The sequence below is a fragment of the Elgaria multicarinata genome, chromosome 9 (genome assembly GCF_023053635.1).
Source record: "Elgaria multicarinata webbii isolate HBS135686 ecotype San Diego chromosome 9, rElgMul1.1.pri, whole genome shotgun sequence".
NCBI lineage: Eukaryota > Metazoa > Chordata > Lepidosauria > Squamata > Anguidae > Elgaria > Elgaria multicarinata.
Genome location: NC_086179.1, coordinates 437,306 through 464,517, shown reverse-complemented (window position 1 = coordinate 464,517; position 27,212 = coordinate 437,306). Strand labels below are relative to the sequence as shown.

At 55.2% G+C, this 27,212-nt stretch overlaps 2 protein-coding genes across 5 annotated transcripts in view; one reads left to right on the top strand and one right to left on the bottom strand.

The window, feature by feature from the left end:
• Nucleotides 1-12,323, bottom strand: DENND6B (DENN domain containing 6B). 2 transcript variants are annotated; one of them, XM_063134454.1, is made up of 20 exons: nt 12,140-12,323; nt 11,968-12,006; nt 11,851-11,893; nt 11,253-11,365; nt 10,546-10,626; nt 9,553-9,658; nt 8,301-8,380; nt 8,109-8,171; nt 7,372-7,427; nt 5,811-5,933; nt 5,473-5,568; nt 5,251-5,345; nt 4,828-4,893; nt 4,588-4,652; nt 3,733-3,822; nt 3,326-3,379; nt 2,849-2,958; nt 1,978-2,080; nt 1,333-1,407; nt 1-643 (listed from the first exon to the last, which is right to left on the bottom strand). In XM_063134454.1, exons 1-20 carry the CDS (start codon nt 12,260-12,262, stop codon nt 521-523), a joined length of 1,704 nt encoding a protein of 567 aa, XP_062990524.1. In that variant the 5' UTR covers nt 12,263-12,323; the 3' UTR covers nt 1-520. The 2 variants fall into 2 exon arrangements, with proteins under 2 accessions (XP_062990524.1, XP_062990525.1); XM_063134455.1 differs by having other exon boundaries at nt 553-643; nt 1,333-1,430.
• Nucleotides 12,324-13,504: 1,181 nt separating this feature from the next.
• Nucleotides 13,505-27,212, top strand: part of PPP6R2 (protein phosphatase 6 regulatory subunit 2) — a 69,289-nt gene continuing 55,581 nt past the window's right edge. For 2 of the 3 annotated variants that reach the window (XM_063134448.1, XM_063134447.1), the window contains exon 1: nt 22,285-22,396. The gene's annotated coding sequence lies outside the window, so the exon portion shown is untranslated. Of the gene's footprint in view, nt 13,544-22,284; nt 22,397-27,212 lie in introns of those variants that run through there. The other variant, XM_063134446.1, reaches the window with a different exon arrangement.

The following is a 27,212-nucleotide window of genomic DNA, read 5'->3' as shown; positions in this document are numbered from 1 at the left end:
GTTCAGTGGTGAACGCTTCCCAAAACAACATTTACTAGTTGATCATGGGCACATAAAGTGTCACTGCACAGCAGGTCCTTGTATATATATACACACACACACATCCCTCTTTTGGGAGGAGGAAGGCAAAGGGCTGCTCCCCCCCCCCCCACACACACCCTGAAGCAGGCCCAAGGAGTGTACTTGAAGCACAGCAGGAGAAGATGCCAGTCCAAGCAGTGGCCACCCACCCACCCAGGGCCACATGTCCAGTCGAGTCCTCCCTGTTTCTGGGGCCAAGACCTGCTCCGTGCTGAGGCCACCTGGGGCCCGGTCACTGCTGCGAGAGCCTAGGGGCACAGGGGTGACAGCCGCCCCAGAGGCCTAGCGGACAGGAAGCTAGCTGTGGGGAGGACCGCCCCCCTCAGGGCAGCCCTGTCCAAAACAGAATCGCACCAAGCCAGGCGGGGGCTTACAGGGAAAGCCCCCAGCACGACGTGGGCTGCCGCCTTGAGAACCTGGCACTGCAGGCACGGGCTGCTTACTGGTGGCACAGAACAGCCTGGAGATCTTCCGGCAGGGACCCAACGATGGTGCTGATGTGCTGACCCACCCGCTGCAGTGTCTCCCCCTTCACAGGGAGGGAACGGCACCCGGCTCGCACCTGCAAGGGACACGAAGAGTCAAGCAAACCAATGCTTTTGGCAAGAGAACCGGGGCTCCTGGGCACTGAGCCAGGCGGTGAGTTGAATGGCGAGCAGGGAACGAGGTGCCCGTGGCCCCCCAGGCGCCTGCCTTGGCGCTCACAGAGACTCCCTGCTCCTCTCAAGTTTTCACGGTAAATGCTTTTAATTTCTTCCTGGCAGCTGGGATTGCTACAAGGCCACAGTACGTACATCCGCAGAATTAAGCAAAGCCTTTCCACAGAATCCCAGAGTTGGAAGTGAGCTCGGAGGTCATCTGACCCCACCCCTTGCTCCCTGCAGGCTCTGCACTGGGGGTGGGTGGGGGTGCGGCCACCTCTGCTGCATTTGGTGGCCGCCCACAGCCTCTGCTGAAAGACCTCCCCCTCCCCCTCCCCAGGCAGAGCCTGCTCCACTGCTGAACAGGCACTTGCTGTTAGGCGGCTCCTCCTCATGGTGAGCTGAAATCCGATTCCCTGCCTTCTCCACCCCCAGCTTCTCATCCTGCCCTCAGGAGCGACAGGGGACGAGTCTGGCGGCCCGCCTTCTGCACAGCAGCTGCTCAGGCATTTTTCCTTCCAGGCAACAGCGGGCCCAGGCACACACACAGGCGCCCGCACACGCCTCCGGCTGCCCCACAGGCGTCACCGGGCAGGAAGCCCCCGCTTACCAGCTTCTCACGGAGCTTCAGCACAAGGTCGACCACCTCCACTTCTGACTTGTCCTTCCTCCAGGCGCTGATATTCTGGAGAAAGAAAGAGCAGCAGGCTGAGAGGAAAAGCCCCTCGCTTGCCTCTACCCCGGGGAGGTGCAGGCAGGCAGACAACAGGGCCCCGGCCATTTTCTAGTGGGTCACCCAGCACAACCTGCCTGGATATTTAAGAGACTGCTGGGCCTGACCCAGGCAGCAAGGCACGGGGCTTGTTCCTAAGCCGGAGCGCAGACTCACCGCCACCACGCAAGGGTTTGCTACACCTTGCTTCTGAAAGAGATGCCAAGAATGCACTCTGGCTTTGAAAACACGAAAGTGGGCCATGGAAATGCTAGCCCAAAACAAAGCAGCCCACGGAAGGCTTAACATCAGCAGCCGCAAAGCAGCCGTGGGGACGATCCCGTCACAGAGGCTCCGTAATAAGGCGTGGTGGGACACGGCCCCGCCAGCACGCACCCCACCCTACACCCACACCGGGCTACGGAAATGGCACCTGCCCAAAGGCCGCTCTAGGAATGGACTGTCTCCTCTGCCGAGCCGAGGCTGAACATGGCCCCCCTCCCCACGGGCCGGCCCCCTCCCCACTGCCCCTCCCCCACACACCGCCTCAGAGATGGCCTCCAGGTGCAGGGCTTCCAGCTTGTGCATCATCTCCCTGTGCCTCTGGCGGTACCAACCATCGAAGTTGGGAGATCTGAAGAATCGCCTGGCAGAGAGAGAGAAAGAGAGAGAGAGAGAGAGAGAGGTGGGGTGGGTGGGTGGGGCGGAGGGAGGGAGGTGCAAGGGAGGCCCCTTGCTGCCAGCTCAGAGAACTCAGCGTGGGCTGGTCGAGCCCTTGCCTGGCAGTTTTCAACAGCAGCCAGCCGGATGCTTCTGGAAATGGACAAACTAGATGGCCACCCCCACCCCCCTTGCCATCTGGTGGGGGTTCTATCTCTGGCCTGGGAAGCTGAGCCCACTGTCAGTGCTCAGGGCTGGTGACAGGCGCGGCGGTGGGAAGCAGGCTCTGTCGTCAATGGCCACCCATCTCCATGGGGTCCACATGCTAGCAGCTATAGGCACAGGGCTCGTTATGCCTCCAGCACCTTTGTCAAGCCCAGAGAGCAGCACGTGCGGACTAGAGCACCTCTCGCGGAGGCGAAGGCTCTGCGTGTCGCCCAGACAGGAGGCGCCAGCAGCGGCGGCGGCGGCCAGAGAACAGTCCTGCCACTCGAGGTTCCCCCACGCCGCTAGGCGGTTGGGGAGAAATGCTCTGCCCAGCCCTGCTCCTTGGCATGCGAGCTGCCCACGTCCAGGGAACGTCCACGTGGAGGAGGAGGAGGAGGAGGAGCAGCAGCACTGAAATATGGGTGTCCCCCACCTCCCCGATGAAGTGGTACAGCCCCTCCCTGCTGGCACTGCAGCCTCCTGCTTTTTCGGAAGGGCAGCTCAGCTCTGAATCGCCGTCGGATGGCTGCGCAGCACCAGGCCTTACCTGTACAGGCCCATCCAGTCCCCCTTCAGCACACAGGTGAGTTGGGGCCCAGCATGCTCCAGGGTCTTGAGGAAATCCTCCTGGCAGAAAGGACGGATCTGGGGAGGATTCTGTGTGTGTGTGTGTGTGTGTGTGTGTGAGAGAGAGAGAGAGAGAGAGAGAGAGAGAGAGACAGAGAGAGAGAGAGAGAGAGAGAGAGAGGATGATCAGATGCCAGCGTGGACGCGGTGTTCACTGGGGGTGGGGGGGGGGAGGCAGCCTGGCACCTTGGGTCCATCATCCCTCCCTCTACTAAGGGAGGCTCCCCTGGCAAGGGACAGGCACCACAGAGGCCAAGAGCCTTGGGAAGAAACCCAGTCCACAGGAAGTTGTTTGGTCAGCAGACATTGACCCTGCATGCAGAAGGCCCCCTGCCAGCAATGCCCCCGAGGGCTGTGGTGGTAGAGGGGGCTCACAACGGCCTGGGCAGCCACGTACCTTCCACGGGGAGATGGCCCTTTGCAGAGGCATGAGGCTCGCCATGTAGTGCTCCTAGAAAAGCAGAGGAGGAGGAGGAGCGGGGGGCGTCAGAGGCATCCCCCCCTCCAGAGGAGGAGGAGCGGGGGGCGTCAGAGGCATCCCCCCCTCCAGAGTGTCTCTATTCCACCCACAGGGGATGAGGCAGAACCACAAAAGGGCCAGCAGCCCCCCTCCCCACATAAGCAAGGATGGAGAGGCACAAGAGGCACTCTCTCCACAGGGGCAGGAGGCTGTCAGCACCCTGGCACCAGAGGGGCCAGGCAGCCTGCCCTTCCGCCCCCTCCTGCCTCCCCCACACCTTGGCTCTTCCCTTGGGACAGGAGGCCAGGATCCTGCCTCAGAGAGAGGCCATGCCTCCGACTCACCAGCGGGATCACGAAGCTCTGCGTGAGCTCCAGCAGGTGCCGCCTCAGCAGGGCACTCTGGGCCTCCGGCGAACGCTTCTTGCGGATGCCCTGTGGAGAAGGGGCCCCCTCCACACGGGGGGATGGGGGGGAGGCGGTAGCTGCACAAAGCGGTCCTGGCAAAGTCACGATCCAACGCGCCCCCCCTCCCCATGCACGCACAGGACAGCCAGAGCGACTCTGCTGCAGCCAGCCAAGAGCAGGGACGACCCCTCGGCAGCCCTGCCGGCATTTGGATGCAAGCGCTGCCCCAGGGCGCCGCTTCTGAGAGGGCCGGACCGGCCTCCGTGGCTGAAGGGCGGTGGCAGGGAGGGCGGTGGCGCTGTACCGCCACTGGCGCCGCCTGGCCCACGCTGGCTTTCTGTGCACTCCCAAGCGCCCTGCCCTCACGAGGAGGCCTCGGAGCCTGGTCCACCCCTGCTCCTCTTTGGGGCTGGCGTTTCACAGAGCCCAGGCTTGGCACGCAGAAGGACCCGGGTCTCCAGGGAGGGCTGGCCCGAAACCCCGGAGAGCACACTGCCTGTGGGGACCCCGCTTGGGGAAGGCTGCTGTGGGCGCTGCTGGGGTAAGTGGTCTCGATGCGCCCCCCCCCCCGCCCCCGGGTTCCATGGGCCTTTGAGCCAGCCCAGCTGCTCCGGCAGCAGTGCTCCAGAACAGGACCAGAGCAGGCTGCTGGGGGCTGGCCCAAGGCCTCCAGCTGACTGTGCAAGGGAGATTCAGCCGTCCCCCGGAAGCGCTCTGGCGCCAGGCGGGCTGCCGTTCCGCCTCCTCAACCCACGGCCCCTGCACCTCTCCCCGGCTGTGACTTCGGCTCACCTTTAGGAGTCTCTTGATCAGGGTCTTGTCTTTGTGCAAAAACGTTTTGTATGATGTGTAAAGTCCTGCAGGCAGAGCAGGGAGCAACAGAAGGGAACAAGCCGTCATGAGGGACAGGAAGCTCCAGGCCGGGTGGGCAGGCAGGCAGGCAGGGGATCTCCCAGGGTCGGGTGGGGAGGGACGGCAACCGCCCCGGTCTGCCAAGGGAGCTCGAAAGCAGGCCCACACGAAGCCTCTTACCCGGCTTAGCATCCAGTGTTTTCAGCTTCGTGAGTTTCTTCATCTTGACCTGCTTGGGCAAGTCCCCTGCGTGGAAACACAAAGCCGTTGCAGCACCAGCTCCACGCTCATGCGCCCCCCCCCCCCCCCGGCAGCCTGGTTCTGCCTGCGGCAGCCTGGGCCACTGCAGAGATCCTGCCTGAAGATTCGGGCAGCGGGGGGAGGGGGGGATGGAGTGAGGAAGAACAGCTCGGTTCCCCCCACTGGAGAAGGCAGAACCTGCACTGACCCCCAGAGGCTCCTCCGAGGCAACGGGGTCCTCTGCCTCAAGAGCCAGGCTCCCCCCTCCTGGCATTCCGCTGGGCTGCCCATCGCTGCCTGCCTGCCTGCCCACCCCCGGCCGAGTGGCCCCCGGCTCTTCCTAGCCTCAGAGCATCTCCTTACCAGCCATCTTGAGGCCTCCGAGGCGAAGGACGTGGGGCCAGTGCTGCAGCGTCTTGATAAAAAAGGGGTTTGTGACTCCCAGGACAACCCTCGGCCTGAAGAGAGAGAGAGAGAGAGAGAGAGAGAGAGAGAGAGAGAGAGAATAGAGAAGGAGGGAAGCCTCAGCGGACCCCTGCCCATCCCCAGCAGCAGCCCAGGGCTAGTCAGCCGAAGGACACTTACGGGGCCTGGGTTCGAGTAGTGTACTCTTTGAACTCGCTGTCATGGATGGTGAAGTACGGCCGGTAGTCGCAACAGTACTTCAGGGGAGCCAGGCAGCTAGGTGAGGAAGAGGTCGGTCCCCGTTAGAAGCCCCGGCGCTATAGGAAGCCCCCCCGCCCCCAAAGCCAACCAACGGCAGCCGTCTGGTTGGGGAGGGGAGACGCTCGGCTCCCAGGCTCGCCACCTCCAGGCACAGCAGCTGGGCCTCTCCTTTGGCCGAGGCCCTCGTGCAGACCTTGCGCAACACACCGGCCCCTGTGGAGACTCGCTGGGCCGCTGCAGCCATGCAAGCTCCTCACCTGGTCAGGGCAAGCACCACCTCGGAGGAAACGGCTGGCGAGGGGGCCATGACCACCATGGGCTCCCCGAGCAGCATCAACTCCCACAGCAACTGCACGTGGATCAGCACCGACTGGAAACACCTGTCACAAGACCGGAGGCAAGAGTGGGCGAGGGGCAGGGCGGGCTAGGCAAACGGCTCACCGCTCCCGCTGGGGGTCAGGCATGAGATGGGCCAGAGATGGGCTCTCACAAAGCCCCAGGTAGCCAGGTGAGGGCAACTGCAAGCCAAGAAGCAGCCAGGAGGGCCACCGGATGAGGCCCAGGCCACCGCCTGCATTTCTCGGCCACATCGCCAGAAGCGGACGGGATGGAAGAGCTGCATTTCAGCCTCTGGGAGGGAGCTGTACTCCAGAGGTTCCAATGGAGCTCGGCCCCAAGGTCTGGGGTCATGAGATGAGCCCTACATTGCCTTATCAGGGGGAGGGGAGGGGGCTTTGGCTTCTCCCCGTGACTTTTATCCACACAATCCTGTTCTTCCTCCTGCCACATCACCTGCTAAACCTGGGTTGGGAACCTTGGGGCTGGGTGAAAAATGGTGTGGGGGGGGCGGCAGCAGGGGGCTGCAATGTCACAGGGCAGGGCTCTACCCTGACACGGTCAGCTTCTTGGCTGACACGCCCAAAAGGAGCTCCTCTGCCTTGCGCCTCACTCAGGAAGCCTTGTGCCCAGGCAAGCTCAGGCGAACTGCCTTCATCCCTCCTTCGCATTCCCCACAAGGGAACCCAAGGGAGAAACGCAGCAGATTCAGCTATGGCTCAGATGCGCCCCCTCCTTCTACAGGGGCAAGGCTGTGGGCAGGAGGAGGGCCTCATCAGAGACCCACAGGCTCAATGGCTTGGCCACATTTGGCCCACGGGCTGATTTCCCTATCCCTGTGCTGAAGCTGCAATGGGGTCCAGGCCCCTGCCACTGAAATTGGCCCTCACACAGCAAACACAGTGGAGAATCCCTTTTACTGCTGACTTAACACGTTTTACACCTCTTCTAACATTTTAATCTGAGGCTCCACCTGAGGCACCAGGAGCAGAGCCATCCCTGCCATTTCTATTTTAATTCCAGCTGAAAACTAGGATAAGGATGGGGGGCTGGCGCTGACCCTTTTGGCATCTTTTGCTCTAGAAGAAGCCTCATGGGCTATTCCAGCTGGGGCTCAAGGTGGGTCCTTCCTGGACCCCCGTGACCCCCCCCCCCCCCGGTCCTCCCAGCGGAAGGCCAAGGCGGTTCTTGCTCCGGGGCACTGGGAGCAGAACAGGGCCTGGTGGTGGAGACCCATCAACGCAAGTCGTTTCTCAAGCAGCCCAGGCCTGCACAGCCGCCATACTCAACCTCTGGCCACCAAAGCTGGCTCCCCTCGGTGGCTGTGGAGACCCCTGGCCAAGTGGCAGCCAGTCTGCCCTGAAAAGCCTCGAGGGGGGAGGCGCCCCCCTTGCTCACCGTGGGTGCTTGGCAACACTGCTGAGCCGCCTCCCCCTTTCCCTTGCCAGAGCGGCTTTAGGGGACGGAAGGCGGGGCACTCACCCGAAGAGGTCCAGTTCGCAGATGCTAGGGAGGATTAGCGGGGCTGGGAGGAGGTTCTGTGTCGGGAAGGAGAGAAAGGCGGACAATTGCCTAGCTAGAAACACCAAGGGCTGCAAACGCAACAGTATGGCTCCACCCAGATCACACGGCCTCTACCCAGAACACCCTCCGGCTGCGTAAGACATCCCACCAGCTCCAGCAGGACGTAAGCCAGGGAGAAGCGCACCAGGGCTCGCAGCCCAATTGGCATTCAGGGAAAATAGCCAGTGTTCAGCACCTTCACCTTGGGATGGCACAATCTTGCCACAGCAGAACTACCTGTATCCACCCCAAGCAGAAACTAACCCACGGCTACTCAAAGCTAACAGGAAATCGAAGCGCTCTCTAATAGACTCCCATGCCGAGCACGGAGGCCACGGTGGGGCCTGGGCGTGCTCAGGTGGCCTTTGGCCAGCCCCAATGGAGCCACACCATACAACCCCACCTGGGTGCAACGTGGCGTAGCATTACTCTGCAATCTCAGCACAGACTCTCAAGAGCAGAGGGAGCCAGACGTGACCCACTGGCGTTCCCAAACAGGGCTTGCAGGCGCCCCCCAGCGTTCCAGGTAGGCCTTCACTGCATGCTGCAAGTAACGAGGAGAAGGCACCCTCGGTGTCTGGGAGGCCAAGTGGCCCACCTGGAAGAAGAGCACCTTGACACACGCACGCACGCCCCCAATTCCGGATGACCCTTACCTCTTGGCTCAGTGGCTTGACAGGGTCGGAGCCAGGCTTGTCCACCCGGGACGGAATCCTCACCTGCGCCGCAAAGAACAACATGAGCAGTGGGCTTCCTTTTTCTGGGAGTGTGGCAGCACTTGGACAAGCCCCAGAGGACGAGGGCACTGGAGACACACCCACACACCCGCCTTTCCCACCACCAGGTACCTGAATGACAACACCCATCACCGGGAGGTTCAGCATTTGGCCAGGCACAGGAAGGGGCCACTGATCAATCTCGCTGCACACTGAAAGAGGCAGAGAGGTCGGAGAGGGAGGGGCACAGCACTCTTCAAAGCCCCGGACCCTCCCTCCCTCCCTCCCACTCACCCCATTGCAGCTTCTTTCACTCCCCGGTGGAAGAGCCAAACTAAGGTACAGAAGTCAAAGGACTACGAATGAGACCGCTGCCCATCAAGGGGTGCCTCACTGCTACGAGTTGGGACCATCACGCATGCAAAGCCACTGCGCAGAGAGCAGCAACCACATGAGGCAGCCAACCCAACTGATTGACTCTGGAAGAAATGGCGAGGAGTCAGGCGAGGTGTTGAATTAACACAAGTGTCCTGTTGATTAATTGTATACAGGCCTGTTTACTATAGAATAAAGGGCAGTTCTCCTGTTTCTTAAGAGTACACCAGCTTCTGTAGGTTTCTCATAGAGACTCGTACCAAGCTGGCACCAACCCACATACTAACGATTCCAAGTTGTCTGACGCCATTAAGGGTGTAATCCTCGTTTCAGCGGTTACGCAGCTGCCTAATTTCCTCTTTTTGCTTTACCATTTTATCCGAAGAGCTGGAGAGAGTCCCTGTCACCCGCCCACTGCTCCCTTGAAATCCCTTAGTCACAGAAGAGGTAAATTATTACTTTGCCTGCAACATTTTCTGCATGTTCTAAATATCGAAAAAGGGCATAAAAGATTGGGCTGAGGCCTAACCAATTTGGCCTTGCTGCATGGGGGAAATGTGCACAGCCGGCCTGGCAAACGCTGGGTCCAAGAACAATCTCTAATAAATAGGCTGTTAATTAGGGCCACCCAGCATATACCAGCAGTGAGGAAGTTGCCAGCTTCCATCGGTTGAAGAGATGTTCTTTATATTTTTATTCTGTATCTGTTTTCTATCAATAAACTGCCATTCCTTTCATTACTATCCCAGTTTCATCATGGTAATCCAAAGAATCTATTCTGACTGGGCCCCGAAGAGATCCGTCCTCTAGATTAAGACAGACCAGTAGTGTGGGGTGCAGGCAGGGCTGCTGATAGAGGAGCAGCTCACTGCTTCTGAATTTGGGGGAAGGAAGAAGGGAGAAAGAGAGGGAAAAGGTCCTGGAACGGGACCCACAGAGGGGGCGCTTCTCTCAGCGACCGTCCATCCAAGCCGTGCCCCACAGGGCTGCCCAAGGGCACACTCCTCACCTGCCTCCAGGCATGGGTCCAGCTTGTCAAAGTACTCGGGTGCAATGAGCTGCAGCAGAGACTGAAAGAGATTCACGTAGGGGAGGCGAGACACCAGGACCAGGGACTGGAAGAGAGACACAACCCCCGGCCTAAGAGCGGGCCGCCACAGGGCCCCCCCAGACCTTCGCCCAGAAGGACAAAGCCCCCTGGGGCTCTCTTGCAAGCCGATGTGGGCTCAAGGTCCCTAGCAGGGCTTTTGGCTGCCACCACGCCCCATGCACAGCTTTGCCTCGGCTGGGCCAGACTCAGTCGGGTCGCACTGCGTAGCTTGCCCTCTGCGCCCCGCCTGCAGCCAGTATTCTGAGATGGGACGCTGGAAGGGGCATCTCTCTCAAACCACCGGGGATCAGCCAGGGAGAAGAAGGTCAGTGGTTGGCAGTGGCTGCATCCTGCCAGGCTGAGCTTTGGGGGTAACCCGGGTGGTGCTGGGGTGGTGGTAGAGATAATGGAATTCTCTGGCTAGATTAATTTAACTGCTGTCAATCCACGAAGACTCTCCTTTTGAGTGAAGAGCTAGTTCTAGTCTCCTCTCAGTGTTTCGCTTTTTCCACAAGACCCACAAGCCAAACCTATCCGGTCATGTCTAGTGTTTCAGAGCCACAGATGCTTTGCCCATTGGCAGGATCAGGAATCCCCTGTGCAGGGGTAACGGCTTCCCCAGTCAGCCCCAGGACTCGCTTTGCTACACCACAATCTGTGGGCCTCATGCAGGCTTTGGCCGCGAACCCAGAGAAGTTAGTGGAGGAGCGCGGAGAGCAAGAGGCAGCGGCGTTTGCGGTCGGCTGCCTTCTTTCATTCCGCCTGCTCCAGCCAGGGACTTCCCCCCCTCCCTCATTCAACCCACTTGGTGGCCTCCTTTCAAAAGGCCAACTGCAGCCATGCCCAGAAGAGGCCAGGGCAGTCGCTTGGAGGCTTCCATCTAGACATGCCTCGTAGCATCACATCACTCACCTTCTGGAAATAGCCTCTCTTCACCGAGCTGTCTTTGACTTGCCGGAAGTACACGTAGCCGAAGTAATGAGCGGATTCCCGCTGTGTGGGAGAAACACAAATGGCCTTGGAATTCTGCTCATTTCCAGCACCAGTCCTAAGCGCACCTTGGTTCTCATCCCAGGCTGCCGTGTAGGGATGACCCCAAAGCTGCAGCCCTCTGGGGGAACATGGCTTTTGAGAGGGTTACTTTGTGAACTGCCCAGAGAGCTTTGACTACGGGGCGGTATAGAAATGCAGTGAATAAATGAACGAATCCTCATACGGCCCGGCTCACACATCACTGGGCATCTATGGAAGGAGGCCGCTCTCCATGGGATAGAGGGGAGAGGCTCTTCAGGGTTTAGCTGGGACAAGGGCTGCTGGGGCTTGAGAGGCGGTTGCTCCCCACCACGCACGGGCCTGAGCCTGCCTGCTGCACATCATGGGAGGACAGCAGCCGCCGCCAGGCGTGCCCCACCCACTCCTGTCCTGTCACTCTCCGCTGGGCAGCACCGGTCTTTTGCTGGCCGGAGATGCTGCCAGGAAGAACTTCCAGCGGACTGAGCGCCAGGGATGCTCAAAGCCAACTACCACGAATGGAAGGCAAAATTCAGGCCAAGGCCTCCGGAGGGCCAGGCAACCCGCCCCTGCCCTTTGCTCTGAGTTCTGTGCATGCTGCAACTAACCTGTAACGATATTGGGGCTTCCCTGTCGTACTCAAAGTCATCCCCAAACAAAACGCTTCGCTGCCCCCCAGACTGGCGGAAGCGAAAGCTGAACTGGGTGTCTCCTAGGCTACCTGAGACAGACCGTGAAGAGGGGGTGGGGCGGAAGAAGCATGGAGCTGAGGGTTAGCAGCCCCCCCCCCCAGCCCTATCACGGAACATACACGCACCCCAAATCCCGACCATCATGCAGGATGCCTGGCTGTCCTGAGCAGCAGCCGCCAGCCCAGCCCTCCCTCAGCACCCACCAGCCCTGAGGCCTTCCCCAGGGGCCGCCCAGGGTCTTAGGGGGGCCAAAGCGCTTAGGACTTTCCCCCAGGGGGGTGGGGGTGACCCTCCCCCTTCCCCAAGACAGCCTCCTGGGGTGGACCAAAGTCTCCCATCCCCAATTCCCCCAGGGCAGACGCCTCCCCCGCCACCCAGACCTCTCGGCGAGGCGCTTGCCAGGGTCTCCCCTTGGGCCAGGGTCGTGGGGGTTTAGGGTTAGGGTCTCCCCTTGGCCCAGGGTCGTGGGGCGGGGGGGGGGTTCGCGGGGGCTCCTCTCTCTTTCTCTCCCTACCTGAATAGGAGTCCGGGAAGGACAAGTAGCAGATGCTCGTCTTCTGGAAAGAAGCAACAAGGGGCGCGTGAGCCCAGGCCTCAGCGCGGGAGGGGAGGGGAGGGGGGCTGGGCCTACCTCTTTCTCGGCCAGCGCGCAGTCCGGCGGGTACACGAGCTGCAACAGAGCACACGGCGGGCCTTCAGGGAGGGGGGGAGAGGGGGCGCCCCGCGAGGCCATCGGGCCGGGGCCGCCGGCGCCCTCCGCTCCCTGCCCGGCTCAGCACCGCCCCTCCCTCCCTCCTATCTACCTCTATGGCCTGGCCCAGCTCGAGGTCGAAGGTTACGGCGCAGACGCACTCCAGCCAGGCCGAGAGCCGTCCCCAGGGCAGCGCCGAGCGGGGGGACAGCGGGGGGCGGCCGGGAGCCTCCATGGCGACGGCAGCGGCTCCCTCGGCGCGGCCACATCCGCCGCCCCGCCTCTTCCGCCATAGAGCGCTCGGCCTAGAGGGAGCGCAGCGTTGCCCGAGCTGCCCGCAGCGCCCCCAGGGGCGGGAGGGACGCGCGGACAGCGCGGCGACCCCAGGCAGGCGGGGCGGGGCTCCGTCCCGGCCGAGGAAGGCCCCGTGGGGGGGGGGGGGGCGCCGGTGGACCCCCCCCTCCGGAGGCGTCGGACCACGACTCCCAACACACCGCCTGCCTGGGGGGATGCTGGCAACTGTAGTCCGGCGCCTCCGCAGGGCTCCAGGCCGGGGAAGGGGCAGCTGGGGATGCGGAGGTGCCCGCGCAGGCCGAGTCCGGGCGACGCGCTCATCCGCTGTGCGGCGGCGGCGGGGGGGGGGGGACGGGGGCAGGGCGCGAAGCCGCCCTTGATCCGCGCGCCGTCCGGACTCGGCCTGCGTGACGTCCCTGTCGCGCCCCCCTCCGTCCTTCAGGGACCCAGGGCGTGCGGCCCGCCTCCGCCTCCCCATTTATATCCTCGCAGCAGCAACAACAACCCTGCGAGGCAGGCTGGCCCGAGAGTCTGTGGCCGGCTGTCCCAGAGTCACCCGGTGGGATCTCCCGGCTCCCCGTCCGGCCCGGCACTCCACCCACGGCGCCACGCCGACCAGCAGCAGCAGCAGGGCGCAGCCGCTGCGCCCCCGAAGCCGCCGCCTGGGATGGAAGCAGCCCCCGCGGGTGGGCGGGCGGACGGGCGCGAAGGCCGAGCTCCTGCCAGGCGCTCAGCCACGGCGGCCCCCACTGGCTCGGTTCGGAGCCCACGCGAATCCGCTGCGGGGGGAGACTCGGGGCAGGGCGGGGAAGCGCCGTGGACTCGCGCGTCGCCCGGACTCGGCCCAAGGCTCGGCAGGTGGGCCCAGGGCGGCCTCTCCGGCCCGCGGGAGCCGCGTCACGCCCTGCAGCGTCCCCAGCCAGCCGCCCCAGGGGACCAGGCCGCCGAGCTCCCTTGCAGTCCCGGCCCGGCTGCTCGGCCGCACAACCACCCCGCGAGGTAGGCCGCCGCCGCCGCCTTCCCAGAGGCACTGCGCCTGCGCCTGCCTGGCCCCGCCCCCTCCTCTATCGGGGCCGCCGCCATTTCGGAGCCGGAGCCGCCACCGCGGCGGAGCAGCCAATCGCGCGCCCGGGGCCGCCGCCGCCGAGGAGGGCCCGGCAAGCCCAGCGTGCCGCGGCCGGCGCCGAGGGGGCCTCGCGAGGCCAGGTGGGCGGGCGGGCAGGTAGGTGCGCCGCGGCCCCGGGCCCGCTCCCGGCCTCTCCTGCCGAAGGGAGCCAGGCCTTTGCTCCCGCTGCCCACCGGGGAGGGGAGGGGGACTCCGGGGGCGCCGAGGGGGCCGCCTGCAGCGACCGGGACTGGACGGCCGCCGCCTCCGGGCACTCGGGGCTGATGCCCCCCTTCGAGGCGGCCCCCTCGGGCAGCCCCCGACTCCGCGGAGTGTGAGTGTGTGGCGGGGGGCGGAGGCGGAGCCCCCCTCGGATCTGCCCCCCTCGGAGAGAAGCCGCGCTCGCCCCCGTGCCTGTTCTCGGGAGCTAAACCAGCGTGGCGTGCTGGACTGGGAGTCGGGAGATCGAGGTTCTCGTCCCCGCTCGGCCATGGAAGACCGCTGGGTGACTTTGGGCCAGGCACAGACTCTCAGCCCAGCCTACCTCACGGGGTGGTTGTGGTGGTGAGGACAACATGGAGAGGAGGAGGAGGGTTATGTGCGCCGCCTGGGGCTCCTTAAGCGGGAAAAAGGCGGGATAGCGACGCAATAATAAATACAATGAGCCGGCCCGGATCTTGGCAGGAGGGCGGCTTCGTAAGAGCGTCGGAGGAGCCCTGGTGCCGGGTCAGAACAAGGGGTCCATCCAGGCCAGCTCTGTGTTCCCACAGCGGCCCAGCCCCAAGCCCCCACAAGCAGGGCGGGAGCGCAGCAGAAACAGCCGCCGCCTCCTCCCGCCCACGCTTGGGCGGAAAAATGGGCACCGGGGTTGCACACTTCCCCCCAGTGGAACAGGCTGCAGGGAAAAACGCAAATAGGAGCGAGGTGAAACAAGACTGAAACTGCATTTGGGAGGGTTTTTGGTGAGCTGGAGAACTGCTGGCCCTCGGCTGTGTGGAGACTCCGCCTCCTTCCTTTTATCTGTCCCCGTTCTGCCCTAACCCCATTGGATTCTGGAGAGAGGGAGGAACAGGGCGCCCTCTCCACTTCCTCCACGCCAACCCGAATTTTGTACCACTCCGGCATGTCTCCCCTTACCCACCTCTTTTTAAGCTAAATAGTCCCAGGCATTGCAACGTTTCCTCTCAGGGGAGCTGCTCCAGGCCCTTGGGCATTTTAGTTGCCCTTTTTTGCACTTTTCCAATATACTTTTTTTAGGTGTGGTGACCAGAACTGTAGACAGTATTCCAAGCGTGGTCGCCCCATAGATTTGTTTAAGGGCAGTAGGAGTGGTGGCAGTTTTACTTTCAGTTCATTTCCTAATTATGCCTAGCGTCAAAATGGAGGTTTTGCATTTTGGGTCAACATCGGCATTGAATTTATTTATAAAACTACCTGCCTCTACTCTCCACTCGGTTCCTCAGGTATCCTCATACAGCTCAGCCTTTCCCTGCTGCCAGTAGTGAGGAAAGAGGAGTCTGTATAAGGACTGCTGATGTTTGGGAGTGCACGCTCGCGCATGTGAAGTGCCGCCACCCCCGCTCACCCTCCGAGCCATCATCATGTGTGGCTCTCGAGGGCCAAAAGACATTGCACCCCTTGCCTGCTTTAATGGAAAGTTGGCTTTGCAGACCAACAGAAGCCGCCGTTGGGAGCAGTCGCCAGGAGATTTGGGGCATGGGGTCACCAGGATACTGACGACACCCAGCTCTGCTTCGCTGTGACATCTGCGTCAGGAGAGCCTGTGCACAGTCTGAACTGGTGCCTAGATGCAATTATTTAATTCTTCTCACACAGCGCATAGTTAAACTATGGAATTCACTACCACAAGGTCTGGTGGTCGCCAGTTTGGATGGCCTTAAAAGGGGGTTCGATAAATTCCTGGAGGAGAAGGCTTTTCCCTGTTCAACTGCTACTTGGCCACTGTGTGAACAGAGTGCTGGACTAGATGGTGCATGTACACTGATGGTGCTATATAAATAATAATAATAATAATAATAATAATAATAATGGACCCTTGGTCTGATCCAGCATCAGGGCCCTTCTGATGCTCTTATGCAATCTAGTCCTGATGGCTGTGTGCGAACTCCAGGATCAGAGTCATAAAGCCTGTATACACCAGTTGCTGGGGAACATGGGTGGGAGGGTGCTGTTTCACTTGTGTCCTGCTTGTTGGTTCCTTGTTGACAGCTGGTTGGCCACTGTGTGAACAGGGTGCTGGACTGTTCTTGCTCTGATCCTGCATGGCTCTTCAGATGTTTTTATTTATTTTTTATCTTATTTCTGTACCATCCAACAGCTGAAGCTGTCTGGGCACTTCACAAAAATTAAAACTATAAAGTACAGTGTAAAATATAAAATATGGAAGCTTAGTTATGGCTTGAATGAAGGCCAGTAAAATGAATCCCGATAACACAGAGAGCCTACGGTTTGGTAGTTCCCAGGTTCAGGTACCAGGGTGTTTACCTGTTTTAAATCATGTTGCACTCCTGAAGGAGCAGGTTTGTAGGTTAGGGGTGCTCCTGGATAGATCTCTGTCACTGAGGCCCAGGTGGTCTTGGTGGCCCAGAATGGCCATTCATCATCTTTGGTTGGTTTGCCAACTATTTCAGTTCCTGAACTGGGATAGCTTTGCCATGGTGATCCATGCCCTGGTAGCCTCACAGCTAGAGTACTGCAGTGCAATCTGTGTGGGGCTGCCCTTATGCGTGCTTCAGAAGCTGCAGCTAGTGAGAACGCAGCAGCTAGGGTGCTCACTACGACACCCAGCTATGTTCATGTAACATCTGTATTAAAAGAACTGCGCTGGCTGCCTATTAGGTACAAGCCACGTACAACGTTGTGTTACTGGAATACAAAGCTCTAAACAGCTGGGTACAGGGTGCTTAGCAGGCTGCCTTCCCTTATGTATACACAGGCGACCTTTAAGATCAGCCAAGGAGGCCTTGCTGGTCATTCTGGAACGAACGGAAGGTCAGCATGCAGTGCCTTGATTATTATTATTATTATTATTATTATTATATTTATTTGTATCCCGCCTTTTGCCCAATGCTGGGCCTCCCTCATGCAGATCAGGAGGCAGAAAATGTGGCATCTTCCAAACCTCCTGAAAACGTGCTGGCTCTCCCTGGGCTGTCACTAAACTAATCACACTCTTCCATTTTACTGGTCCTTGTAGTTATTGGAATTGGAATTGCTTCTAATATTGTCTTTTAAATGTGATTTTAATATTTGTGAACTGCTTAGGGATTTTGTTATATTTAGTGGCCTATAAATACTGCAAATAAATAAACGGGCATCTTGGAGGCGTCAGGTGCCTTTAATGAGAAGCTCTTGAGTTCCTGTTGGTCTCTTCGTCTGTGTGCTCTTTCTGCGTTCATGCTGTGGGCAAATGCGTGTTGGGAGCCCCGTGACCCTTTGTCGTGTCCTTACAGCTTCGGCTCGTTTCATGTGGTGATGGCCACTCGCCAGTGACATCTTGCGTCCAGTGCAGCGGTGCTTTGGGAAGGGCGCAGGGAAATGCAGCCCACACAGCGCAGCTGTGACTTTTAAACCGAACCAGAAATGGCATTTCAACAAAGGAAGCAGCTGCCTTGCGAGGTCCATCTACTCTGACTTGCAGCCAGGGATCATTCGCATCACCTGTTGTTGTCGTTGTTGTTTTCAGACCAGAGATGCCGAGGGCTGAACTTGGGGCTTCCTGGCTGCAAAGCACGTGAGCTCTGAGCCTGCCAGGGACAGCCCAGCTCTGAATCCCAAGTGCGGGGGAGAAATAGTGTGGCAGGAGGGCTGCTGCTTTCTTCAGGCCTCCCTGGCAGCGCTCCGGAGGCTTCTGGCTGCCCATCCCTTTCCCCCATGTCAGTTCAAGGGGCAGCACAGAAGAGGCAGTGGAAGCAGGTTCAGCCCCACGGTGTGGCGAATGGGTTGGCCGTGGTTTTCTCCTTTTGTGGCGTCTTCTTCCATTCTGACTTTCTTCCTTTGCACTGGGGCTTCTGGTCTGCGGTTTGTTACAGATCTTTCTCCGCTTCGTATTTCATAGCTCCCCTTCCATCCACCACGCAGCTTGACGCTTATTCCCAGCAGCTGACCCTGGCCAGAGGGCTACAGGCTGCTGGGGAAGGTGGAGAGGGCCCTGCTGCTTCCTCCGATGGCAGCGGAAGGGAAGGCTGCTCTGTGGGCTGGAGGGACAGCGTGCTGTGGCTCACCTTGAACCCTTGCAGAGTTTGAGGGATTCTGGAGCAGCAGGTTCCACAGCAGTAGCAAAGCGTCGCCCCGTTCCCCCACCCCTTGCCACTTTGGTCTCCTGTGCGGGTGGGTGGGGGACCTTCCAGAGCTGGACAGAGAGCAGGGCCCCGCCTTGGCCCGGATGTCCCCACATCATGCCAGTTATTTCTGTAGCCTGTTTGGGGGCATGGAATTAATATACTTGGTCAACAGCTGACATCCAAAATTATGTCTAAATGATGAGATGTTTTTTGTTTTGAGCAGCAACTTGGTTTTTCGACCCGTATTTCATAGAATCATAGAATAGCAGAGTTGGAAGGGGCCTACATGGCCATCGAGTCCAACCCCTGCTCAATGCAGGAATCCACCCTAAAGCATCCCTGACAGATGGTTGTCCAGCTGCCTCTTGAAGGCCTCTAGTGTGGGAGAGCCCACAACCTCACCAGGCAACTGATTCCATTGTCGTACTGCTCTAACAGTCAGGCAGTTTTTCCTGATGTCCAGTTGGAATCTGGCTTCCTTTAACTTGAGCCCGTTATTCCGTGTCCTGCACTCTGGGAGGATCGAGAAGAGATCCCGGCCGTCCTCTGTGTGACAACCTTTTAAGTATTTGAAGAGTGCTATCATGTCTCCCCTCAATTTTCTCTTCTCCAGGGCGAAACATGCCCAGTTCTTTCAGTCTCTCTTCATAGGGCTTTGTTTCCAGACCCCTGATCATCCTGGTTGCCCTCCTCTGAACCCGCTCCAGCTTGTCTGCATCCTTCTTGAATTGTGGAGCCCAGAACTGGACGCAATACTCTAGATGAGGCCTAACCAGGGCCGAATAGAGAGGAACCAGTACCTCATGTGATTTGGAAGCTATACTTCTATTAACGCAGCCCAAAATAGCATTTGCCTTTTTTGCAGCCATATCGCACTGTTGGCTCATATTCAGCTTGCGATCTACAACAATTCCAAGATCCTTCTCATTTGTAGTATTCCGGAGCCAAGTATTGCCCATCTTGTAACTGTGCATTTGGTTTCTATTTCCTAAATGTAGAACTTGGCATTTATCCCTATTAAATTTCATTCTGTTGTTTTCAGCCCAGCTCTCCAGCCTATCAAGATCACTTTGAAGTTTGTTTCTGTCTTCCAGGGTATTAGCTATCCCACCCAATTTTGCGTCATCTGCAAATTTGATAAGCGTTCCCTGCACCTCCTTGTCCAAATCATTAATAAAAATGTTGAAGAGCACTGGGCCCAGGACTGATCCCTGCGGTACCCCACTCGTTGCCTCTCCCCAGTTTGAGAAGGTTCCATTGATAAGTACTCTTTGAGTTCGATTCTGTGTTTACAGATTGACTTCTTTATAATCTATTCCAGAATTTTCCCAGGGATGGATGTCAGACTGACTGGTCTGTAGTTCCCAGGTTCCTCCTTTTTGCCCTTTTTGAAAATAGGGACTGTGAAGGAGGGCTGAGTTAATCAGTCCTTCCCCAGGGTATTTTCCCCAACTGCTCCCACCCAAAGAACCAGTACTTCCTTGGAATAAAACACACCAACACCCGCAGTAACCAAGATAAAAAGTTTATTATAAAAGAAAACAGAGAAACAGTCACTAAATAGGCACTTGGTCGGTAGCCGCTACAGACAGGTAAATAAAATAGAAAATAAGAGGGAATAGGGGTAAGGAATGGATAATACAGATACAAGTCATACAAAACCACCCATAAATCCATTCATACAAGAACAAACAGTTTGCCCACTAAATTTCCCTTCCCTGGTCAAACCGACCAACTTGCCTTTAGAGAAAACCAGCTCGCAGCAAATAGCCTCGGGGCTAAAGACCTGCCCCAGCTTAATCCCATCAACCTTTTATCTGTTTGTCTCTTAATGGGGGAGTTGACTCTTTCTTCTTACACAAAGCCCAATTAGCCCAGGCAGGAGATAACCCCCAGGTGTAAAGCCTCAGCCTGACCTCGGTAAGTTTAACTCCCACTTTCCCACATCCCAAAAGCTGGGTCCTGGCGCCGGGTTGCACCATAAACAAGCTGGCCAGATTCCTCCCATAAACATATCAAGTTGGACCCTTCTCTATCCATCACCACTATGGTTTACTGCCTAACAGGAAGGCAAGGTTTATTACCTACAGGAAACAAATTACTTCGGAAACAACTATATTCCAGGGCTTATTGCATTTTATAACTTTCCCAGTCCTTCACAGGGACAACGTTAGCCCTCCTCCAGTCGTCCGGCACCTCACCCGTCTTCCATGATTTTGCAAAGATAATAGACAAAGGTTCTGAGAGTTCTTCCGCTAGCTCCTTTATTATTCTAGGATGCAGTTCATCGGGCCCTGGAGATTTGAACTCATTCAAGGAAATTAGGTGTTCTTTGACCATTTGTTTATCAATCTCAAACTGTAATCCTGCCCCCTCAACTTCTGCTTCACTTTTTCCAGGGGGGTCATAGACCCGCTTTTGGGAGAAGACGGAGCCAAAGTAGGAATTGAGCACTTCAGCCTTTTCTTTGTCATCTGTTATCAATTTGCCATCCTCATTAAGCAGTTGACCACCATTTCTTTCTTCTGTCTTTTACTACTCACATATCTGAAGAAAGCCTTTTTATTTCTTTTAGCATCCCTCGCTAACCTCAGCTCATTCTCAGCTACCTGTCTGTACTCTTCTTTTGTAGCCTGGCCTTCCTTCCACTTCCTATATGTATCCTTTTTTGTTTTCAGGTCATCTCTAAGCTTTTTGTGGAGCCACATTGGTTTCCTCTGTTGTCTTCTATCTTTTCTCCTTGTTGGAATTGTTTATAACTTTGCCTTTAAAATTTCCTTTTTTAAATACTCCCACCCATCCTGCACTCCTTTTCTCATTAGGCTCACTTGCCACGGGACCTTACTTATCATAGTTCTGAGTTTATTAAAATCAGCTTTCCTAAAATCCAGAGTACGTGTATGGCTACACTCAACTTTTCTCTCCTTCATAATCAAGAATTCAAGTATGACATGGTCACTTTCCCCCAGAGTTCCTGTAACTGCCACTTTATCCACTAAGTCATCTCTGTTGGTCAATATCAAGTCAAGGATTGCTGATCCTCTAGTTCCTTCCTCCACTTTCTGAAGGAGAAAGTTATCACCCACACATGTCAGGAATTTCTTGGAAGGGCCGCTTTTGGCAGTATTGGTCTCCCAACAGATATCAGGGTAATTGAAGTCCCCCATCACTACTACATCACACGTCCTTGAAACACTGGCAATTTGTTTCTCAAAAGTTTCGTCCTCGTCTTCTCCTTGATTGGGTGGTCGGTAGTAGACTCCGATTATCATATTCTTTTTATTCCTTGCCCCATTTATTTTAATCCAGATGCTCTCGACGGGGCTCCCAGTCTGATCCTCCTGTATTTCTGTGCAGGGATAGGTATTTTTAACATATAGTGCAACTCCACCTCCCTTTCTATTTCTTCTGTTCTTTTTGAACAAGTTATATCCTTCAATTGCTATATTCCAGTCATGGGAGTCATCCCACCAAGTTTCAGTTATACCTATCAAGTCGTATTTGCCTTCATGTAATAAGAGTTCAAGTTCATTCTGTTTGTTTCCCATGCTCTGGGCATTAGTACATAGACATCGAAGACCATGTGTTTTATCGTCTGGCTTTGTTCCTACATTGTTGCGGACACTATTTGGGGGCACTGTTGGAGCATCCTTCCTTCCTTATATGTGGGTTAAGCGACTTCCCGGGAGGCGCTTCTCCTGGTCCTTTTGCCAGGGGAAGCTTCTTGCCAGGGGAAGCTGCTAGGCAGAGGGGGCCTCGTGCCTGCTGCCTCGTGCCTACTACTTTTTGAAGTAGTATGCTGGGGTTTATTTAATTTCTCTGCTGTTTTATGTTTCTGATTTGTTTTTATTGGAATGTTTTATGCATTTATTGTATTATATTGGGGCGTATTTCGGTCTTCCTTTTTTTATACCACCTTGGTATCATAAGATGAAGATCCTGCCTTAAAATAAATTTAAAAATAACAAATAAAGCATTTGTTAGCTGCTTTTTAGAGCTGCACTCCTACAAAGTGACATAGCCCCCCCCCAAAGGAGTGAAGAAACAAGGTACAATAGATCTAATAGTCAACATTGAAAGAAAAGCCATGAGCCCTACTTTGAGGAAGCCGCCCTGAATGTGCAGGGAGTTTGTGGGCTCAGTTAAAGGTCTCTCCTCTAAATATCTGCTGTAAAGGGGCAAAGTGAAAGTCTGTAAGTAATACAGGAACTTGAAACAATTAGGCCAACTATTGGCTTCCAGTGTGTCCCCATAGTATGGTGATATTAAACTTTGGCTGGCAATCCCAGACACTTCATTAGAATCATAGAATAGTAGAGTTGGAAGGGGCCTACAAGGCCATCAAGTCGAACTCCCCTCTCAATGCAGGAATCCTCCCTAAAGCATCCCTGACAGATGGTTGTCCAGAACTGAACCTGTTGTTAGAAAAGGAGTGGAAGAATGGGGTTAAATTCCTGGAAGGTTAGAAATGCTCTTACTGTGGATTCCTCTGCAGATGCTGCATTCAGATGTGAACACCTTTCTGCATTCATGCTTCTTGGTACTAATAATGTTTTCGTTTTCTTTTATTCCTCAGGAAAAGGCAAAAGGTAAACTGAGTTAAATGGAAGCTAATCTCAAAGTCAAGTGCTCTGCAGAAAGGTCTCATTCTTGATTTGCACAAGAGGTAAGAGCCATTGCTTTCTTCTCTTTACATCTTATTTGGATTGTGGGAAACGGTCCAAGAAGCAGGCTTGGAGATTTATTTGGTACAGAAGAACCCCAAACGTTATGTGAATGGGGTGTTTAAGAGCTGCCTTTCTGACTGTGGCAGCCGACGCTAGGACATGGGTGGGGAGACGGCGGCCCCGGCCTGTAGTTCTCCTGGACCTCTTGGTGGCGTTTCCTACCCTTGCCGTGAGACCCTTCCGGACTGCCTGGCGGGGCGGGGCCTTGGAGGCACGGCATTGTAGTGGTTCCTGTCAGGTTGGTGTTGGGAGAATACTGTTTGGTATTGCAGCCATGAGTCTGCAGTGTCCCACCAGGTCCTGTTCTGCCCCTTCTGATGTTTAACATCTAAATAAGACAGCTGGGAGAGGTCGTCCAGAGCTTTGGAGTGAGGTGCCATCAGTGTGCAGATGCTGCTCGGCTCTGATGCTCTTTGTCATCAGACTCCAAAGAAGCAGTCCCTGGAGTCCTTGAATGTTGCCTGAGTTTGCACATGGGCTGGATGGGGATGAACAAGCTGAGATTTAATCCAGAAAAGGTGGGGGAGAAAAGGGAGTGACTTATCTGCACTGGTTGCGAGTTGTAGTCCAGGCTCAGTTTAAGGTGTTTGTGTTCACTTTTAAAGCTCTAAATGGCTCAGGGCCTGGCTGTCCGAGGGGCTGCCTCTCTTGCTATCAACCTGCTCAGTTACTAAGATCAGCAAAAGTTGCCCTGAAGAGGCCCTCTTGTCAGGCTCACGGGGGGTTGGGCCTGAATTCTGGGTTGTTCCCGAATTCTGGAATGCACCCCCTTTGGAGTTGGGATCACTTCCTATTCTCCCTAGGTTCAGAAAGCAGGAAATACATCACAAGCAGGAAACCAGCTAGGGAAGCAGTTGGACCGTTGGATGACAACGGAGTTAAGGGAGTGCTAAAGGAGGGCAGGGAGATTGCAGAGAAGCTGAATGAATTCTTTGCATTGGTGTTCACTGCAGAAGATACAAGACAGACGTCTGTGCCTGAACTGATGTTTTCAGGAAGGGAGTGTGAGGAACTGAGGCAAATAGTGGTGACAAAAGATGAAGTTCTCAACCTTATTGACAAATTGAAAGTAAGTAAATCACCAGGCCCGGATGGTATCCATCCTAGAGTTTTCAACTCAAATATGAGGTTGCGGACCTTCTCACAAAAACATGCAACATGTCCCTAAGCTCAGCCTCTTTATCAGGGGACTGGAACATGGCCAATGTAACACCAATTTTCAAAAAGGGATCCAGGGGGGATCCGGGAAATTACAGGTCAGTTAGCTTGACATCTGTTCGAGGTAAATTGGTTGAAAGCATTATTAAAGACAAAATTAGTAAGCATGTAGAAGGGCAGGCCCTGCTGAAGAAGAATCAACATGGCTTCCGCAAAGACAAGTCTTGTCTCACTAACCTTCTAGAATTCTTTGGGAGTGTCAGCAAACATGTAGTCAGGGGTGATCTGGTGGACATTGTTTACTTGGACTTCGAAAAGGCTTTTGATAAAGTCCCCCACCAAAGACTCCTGAGCAAGTTTAGCAGTTATGGAATAAGAGGAGAGGTCCTCTTATGGATCAGTAACTGGTTAGAGAACAGTAAACAGAGAGTAGTAAAGTCTCCCGATGGAGGGAAATAAATAGTGGGGTCCCACAGGAATCGGTATTGGGACCAATTCTTTTCAACTTGTTCATGAAAGATCTGGAATTAGGAGTGAGCAGTGAAGTGCCCAAGTTTGCAGATGGCACCGAATCATTTAAGGTTGTTAAACCACAAAGGCATTGTGAAGAGCTCCAAAGGGATCTCTCCAAGCTGGGAGAGTGGGCATCCAAATGGCAGATGCGGTTCAAGATAAGCAAGTGTAAGGTGATGCACGTTGGGGCAAAAAAAAACCCCAACTTCAAGTATAACCTGATGGGATCTGAGCTGGCAGTGACCAAACAAGAAAGAGATCTTGGGGTTGTGGTGGACAGCTCAATGAAAATGTCCACCCAGTGTGCAGCCATTGTAAAGAAGGCAAACTCCATGTTAGGCATTATAAGAAAAGGAATTGAGAATAAAACGGCCAGTATCATACTGCCCTTATACAAATCTATGGTGCGACCACACTTAGAATACTGTGTACAGTTCTGGTCACTACACCTAAAAAATGATATTATAAGAGCTGGAAAACATGCAGAAAAGGGCAAGTGAAATGATTAGGGGGCTGGAGCATCTCCCCTATGAGGGAAGGTTACAACAGCTGGGATTGTTTAGCTTGGAAAAAAGGACGCTAAGGGGAGACATGACAGACATGTACAAAATTATGCATGGTGTGGAGAATGTGGATATGGAGACATTTCTTTCTCAAAATACTAGAACCCAATGGGGTCCTATCCCATGAAGCTGATTGGTGGGAGATTCAGGACACATAAGAGGAAGTACTTCTTCACGCAATGCAGAGTTAAATTATGGAATTCAGTACCACAAGATGTAGTGACGGCCACCAATTTGGACAGCTTTAAAAGGGGGTTGGATAAATTCCTGGAGGAGAAGGCTATCAATGGCTACTAGCCCTGGTGTGCTGCCTCCAGTATCTGAGGCAGTAGGCCTGTGTGCACCAGTTGCTGGGGAACATGGGTGGGAGGGTGCTGTTGCACCGCGGCCTGCTTTGTTGGTGCCTGGTCGACAGCTGTTTGGCCACTGTGTGAACAGAGTGCTGGACTAGATGGACCCTCGGTCTGATCCAGCATCAGGGCACTTCTGATGTTCTGATGTTCTTAAAGGAGGTGAAGACACATCTTTTAAATATGGCTATTTAAATTGTAGATAATTTAATGTTATCCGCTGTTTCCTGTCATGTATCAGCTTTATATATACTATCTATTGTATCCATCGTTGTTATCTAGAGATACATGCTGTTGTTGTTTAGTTTTTTTACAAAGACAAAAAAGTTAGCCTCTATAAGGCTATGCGTGAACAAAAAAAGTAAACTTTCTCTATTTGTACTTAATTTTGGGTTTGGTAGTGGTGTTTTTTCTAAATGTTATAGATAATTGTGCAAGAAGAATATTCCATACTCTTCCACCGGTTTTCCCCTGCATTGTGAAAGGGATAATTGACCCATGCTAAGTGGTTATGGGTTGTTGGATGCCTGCTGGGCTTTGTGTTTCATCAGTTGGGCTGTTCTGTGTTGTGAACAAGCAAACGTCCTTCTTGGAGAGGTGGTTGTTGTTGTTGTTGTTGTTTAAAACTAGGTGAGATTTTATAGGCTGCCTGTGATGAAGGGACCGCTTGACACATTTAGTCCCTTCGACTCTGCTTTGAGGCCGTGTTCGAATCCCTCTCCATTCAGAGGCTTCAAAATGGTTGAGACAAGGCTGCCACCTTGTGGCTTTCCCCCCCATGGGTGGTGTGTGGGAGGAAAAGGGGTGCTGAGAGCACGCCTAGAGAGCTTTCTGCCTCTTCTTTAACAGGAACTCAGAGGGAGGTGATGTTTGCCTCCATCAGACGATGGGAGAGCAAGGCGGTCTGGCATTCGCGATGGCCGTGCTTCTCTGGCAGGCTACTCTTGGCCTGACAGCAGCCAAAATGCAAAGGAGACCATCCTGAGGGGCAGCTTTTGAAATGCTGATTGGGCCTGTGCGAATGGGGACCATGGTGGAAACTTTGCAGGACGTGAGGAGAATTCAAAACGATCTCCCCCAGCCACAGAGACGGTTTCTACAGGTGGGATGTGTTTCTCTGAAGCAGGCTGGGAAATGACCTGAGGCCACTGTCGATGGCTGGCTGAATGTGAGTCAGAAATGGAGGTGAAGAAGATGCAGTTGCATTAAAAGGACAATCATGTGGAAGCTTAATCTGTGTAAACCACCAAGAGAGCTTTGGCTGTTGGGCAGTATATAAATGTAATGAATGAATGAAGGTCTTCTCTTCAGCTCAAGATTGCCGTGTTCCTTTGATCATAGAATCGTAGCATAGTGGAGTTGGAAGGGGCCCCTAAGGCCATTGAGTCCAACCCCCTGCTCATTTAGGCCTAGTGCAGCAGACATAGTCCTGCTGCTCCCTCGGCCAGTGACCCATGAGATGTGTTCATCCGCTTGCCAGCAGTGACTCCCATTTTTAACCCACTGGGCCAGATTCAAGGCCAGGTGACTCTGCGTTTGAGGCTGGAAGCTCAGTCCCATGTCGAGTGAAGTGTACCTCGTTGTGCGTAATGTCAGGTTGTTAGTGGAGCAGCTGGAGGTGGCGGAGGGCCTTTGGCTGTGGACACGTGGGCTTGGGGATGGGCTCAGGAGGGGAGGGACCTTGCGTTGTACAGGTCAGGGGCAGTGGCCAGAGTGGGATCTTGAAAATGCAGCTGTTTGTCGCCTTCCCATTGTAGCCTTTCAATGGAGAAGCTCATCTTACCTTCCGCCCCACCCACTCAGGTCCTCTTGGAAGAATTTACTCCAGTCAACAAAAACAAGGCTGGCAACTATTACCCAGAGGACCTTCTCTTCTGCCACTCCCAGATTGTGGAATGGCCTGCCGGGAGAGATTCGTCAACTTAACAGTCTTCCAGAATTTAAGAAAGCCATAAAGACTGATCTCTTCCAGGAGGCCTACCGAGTTGAATTTTAAGATGCCTTTTAATAATGTGCTGCTTTTAATAAAGTATTTGTTTTATATGTTTTAATCAATTATATGTATTTTATGGTGTTTGCATTTGTGTTGTACCCCACCTTGATCCAGAGGGAGAGGCGGGTAACAAATAAATTATTATTATTATTATTATTATTATTATTATTATTATTAT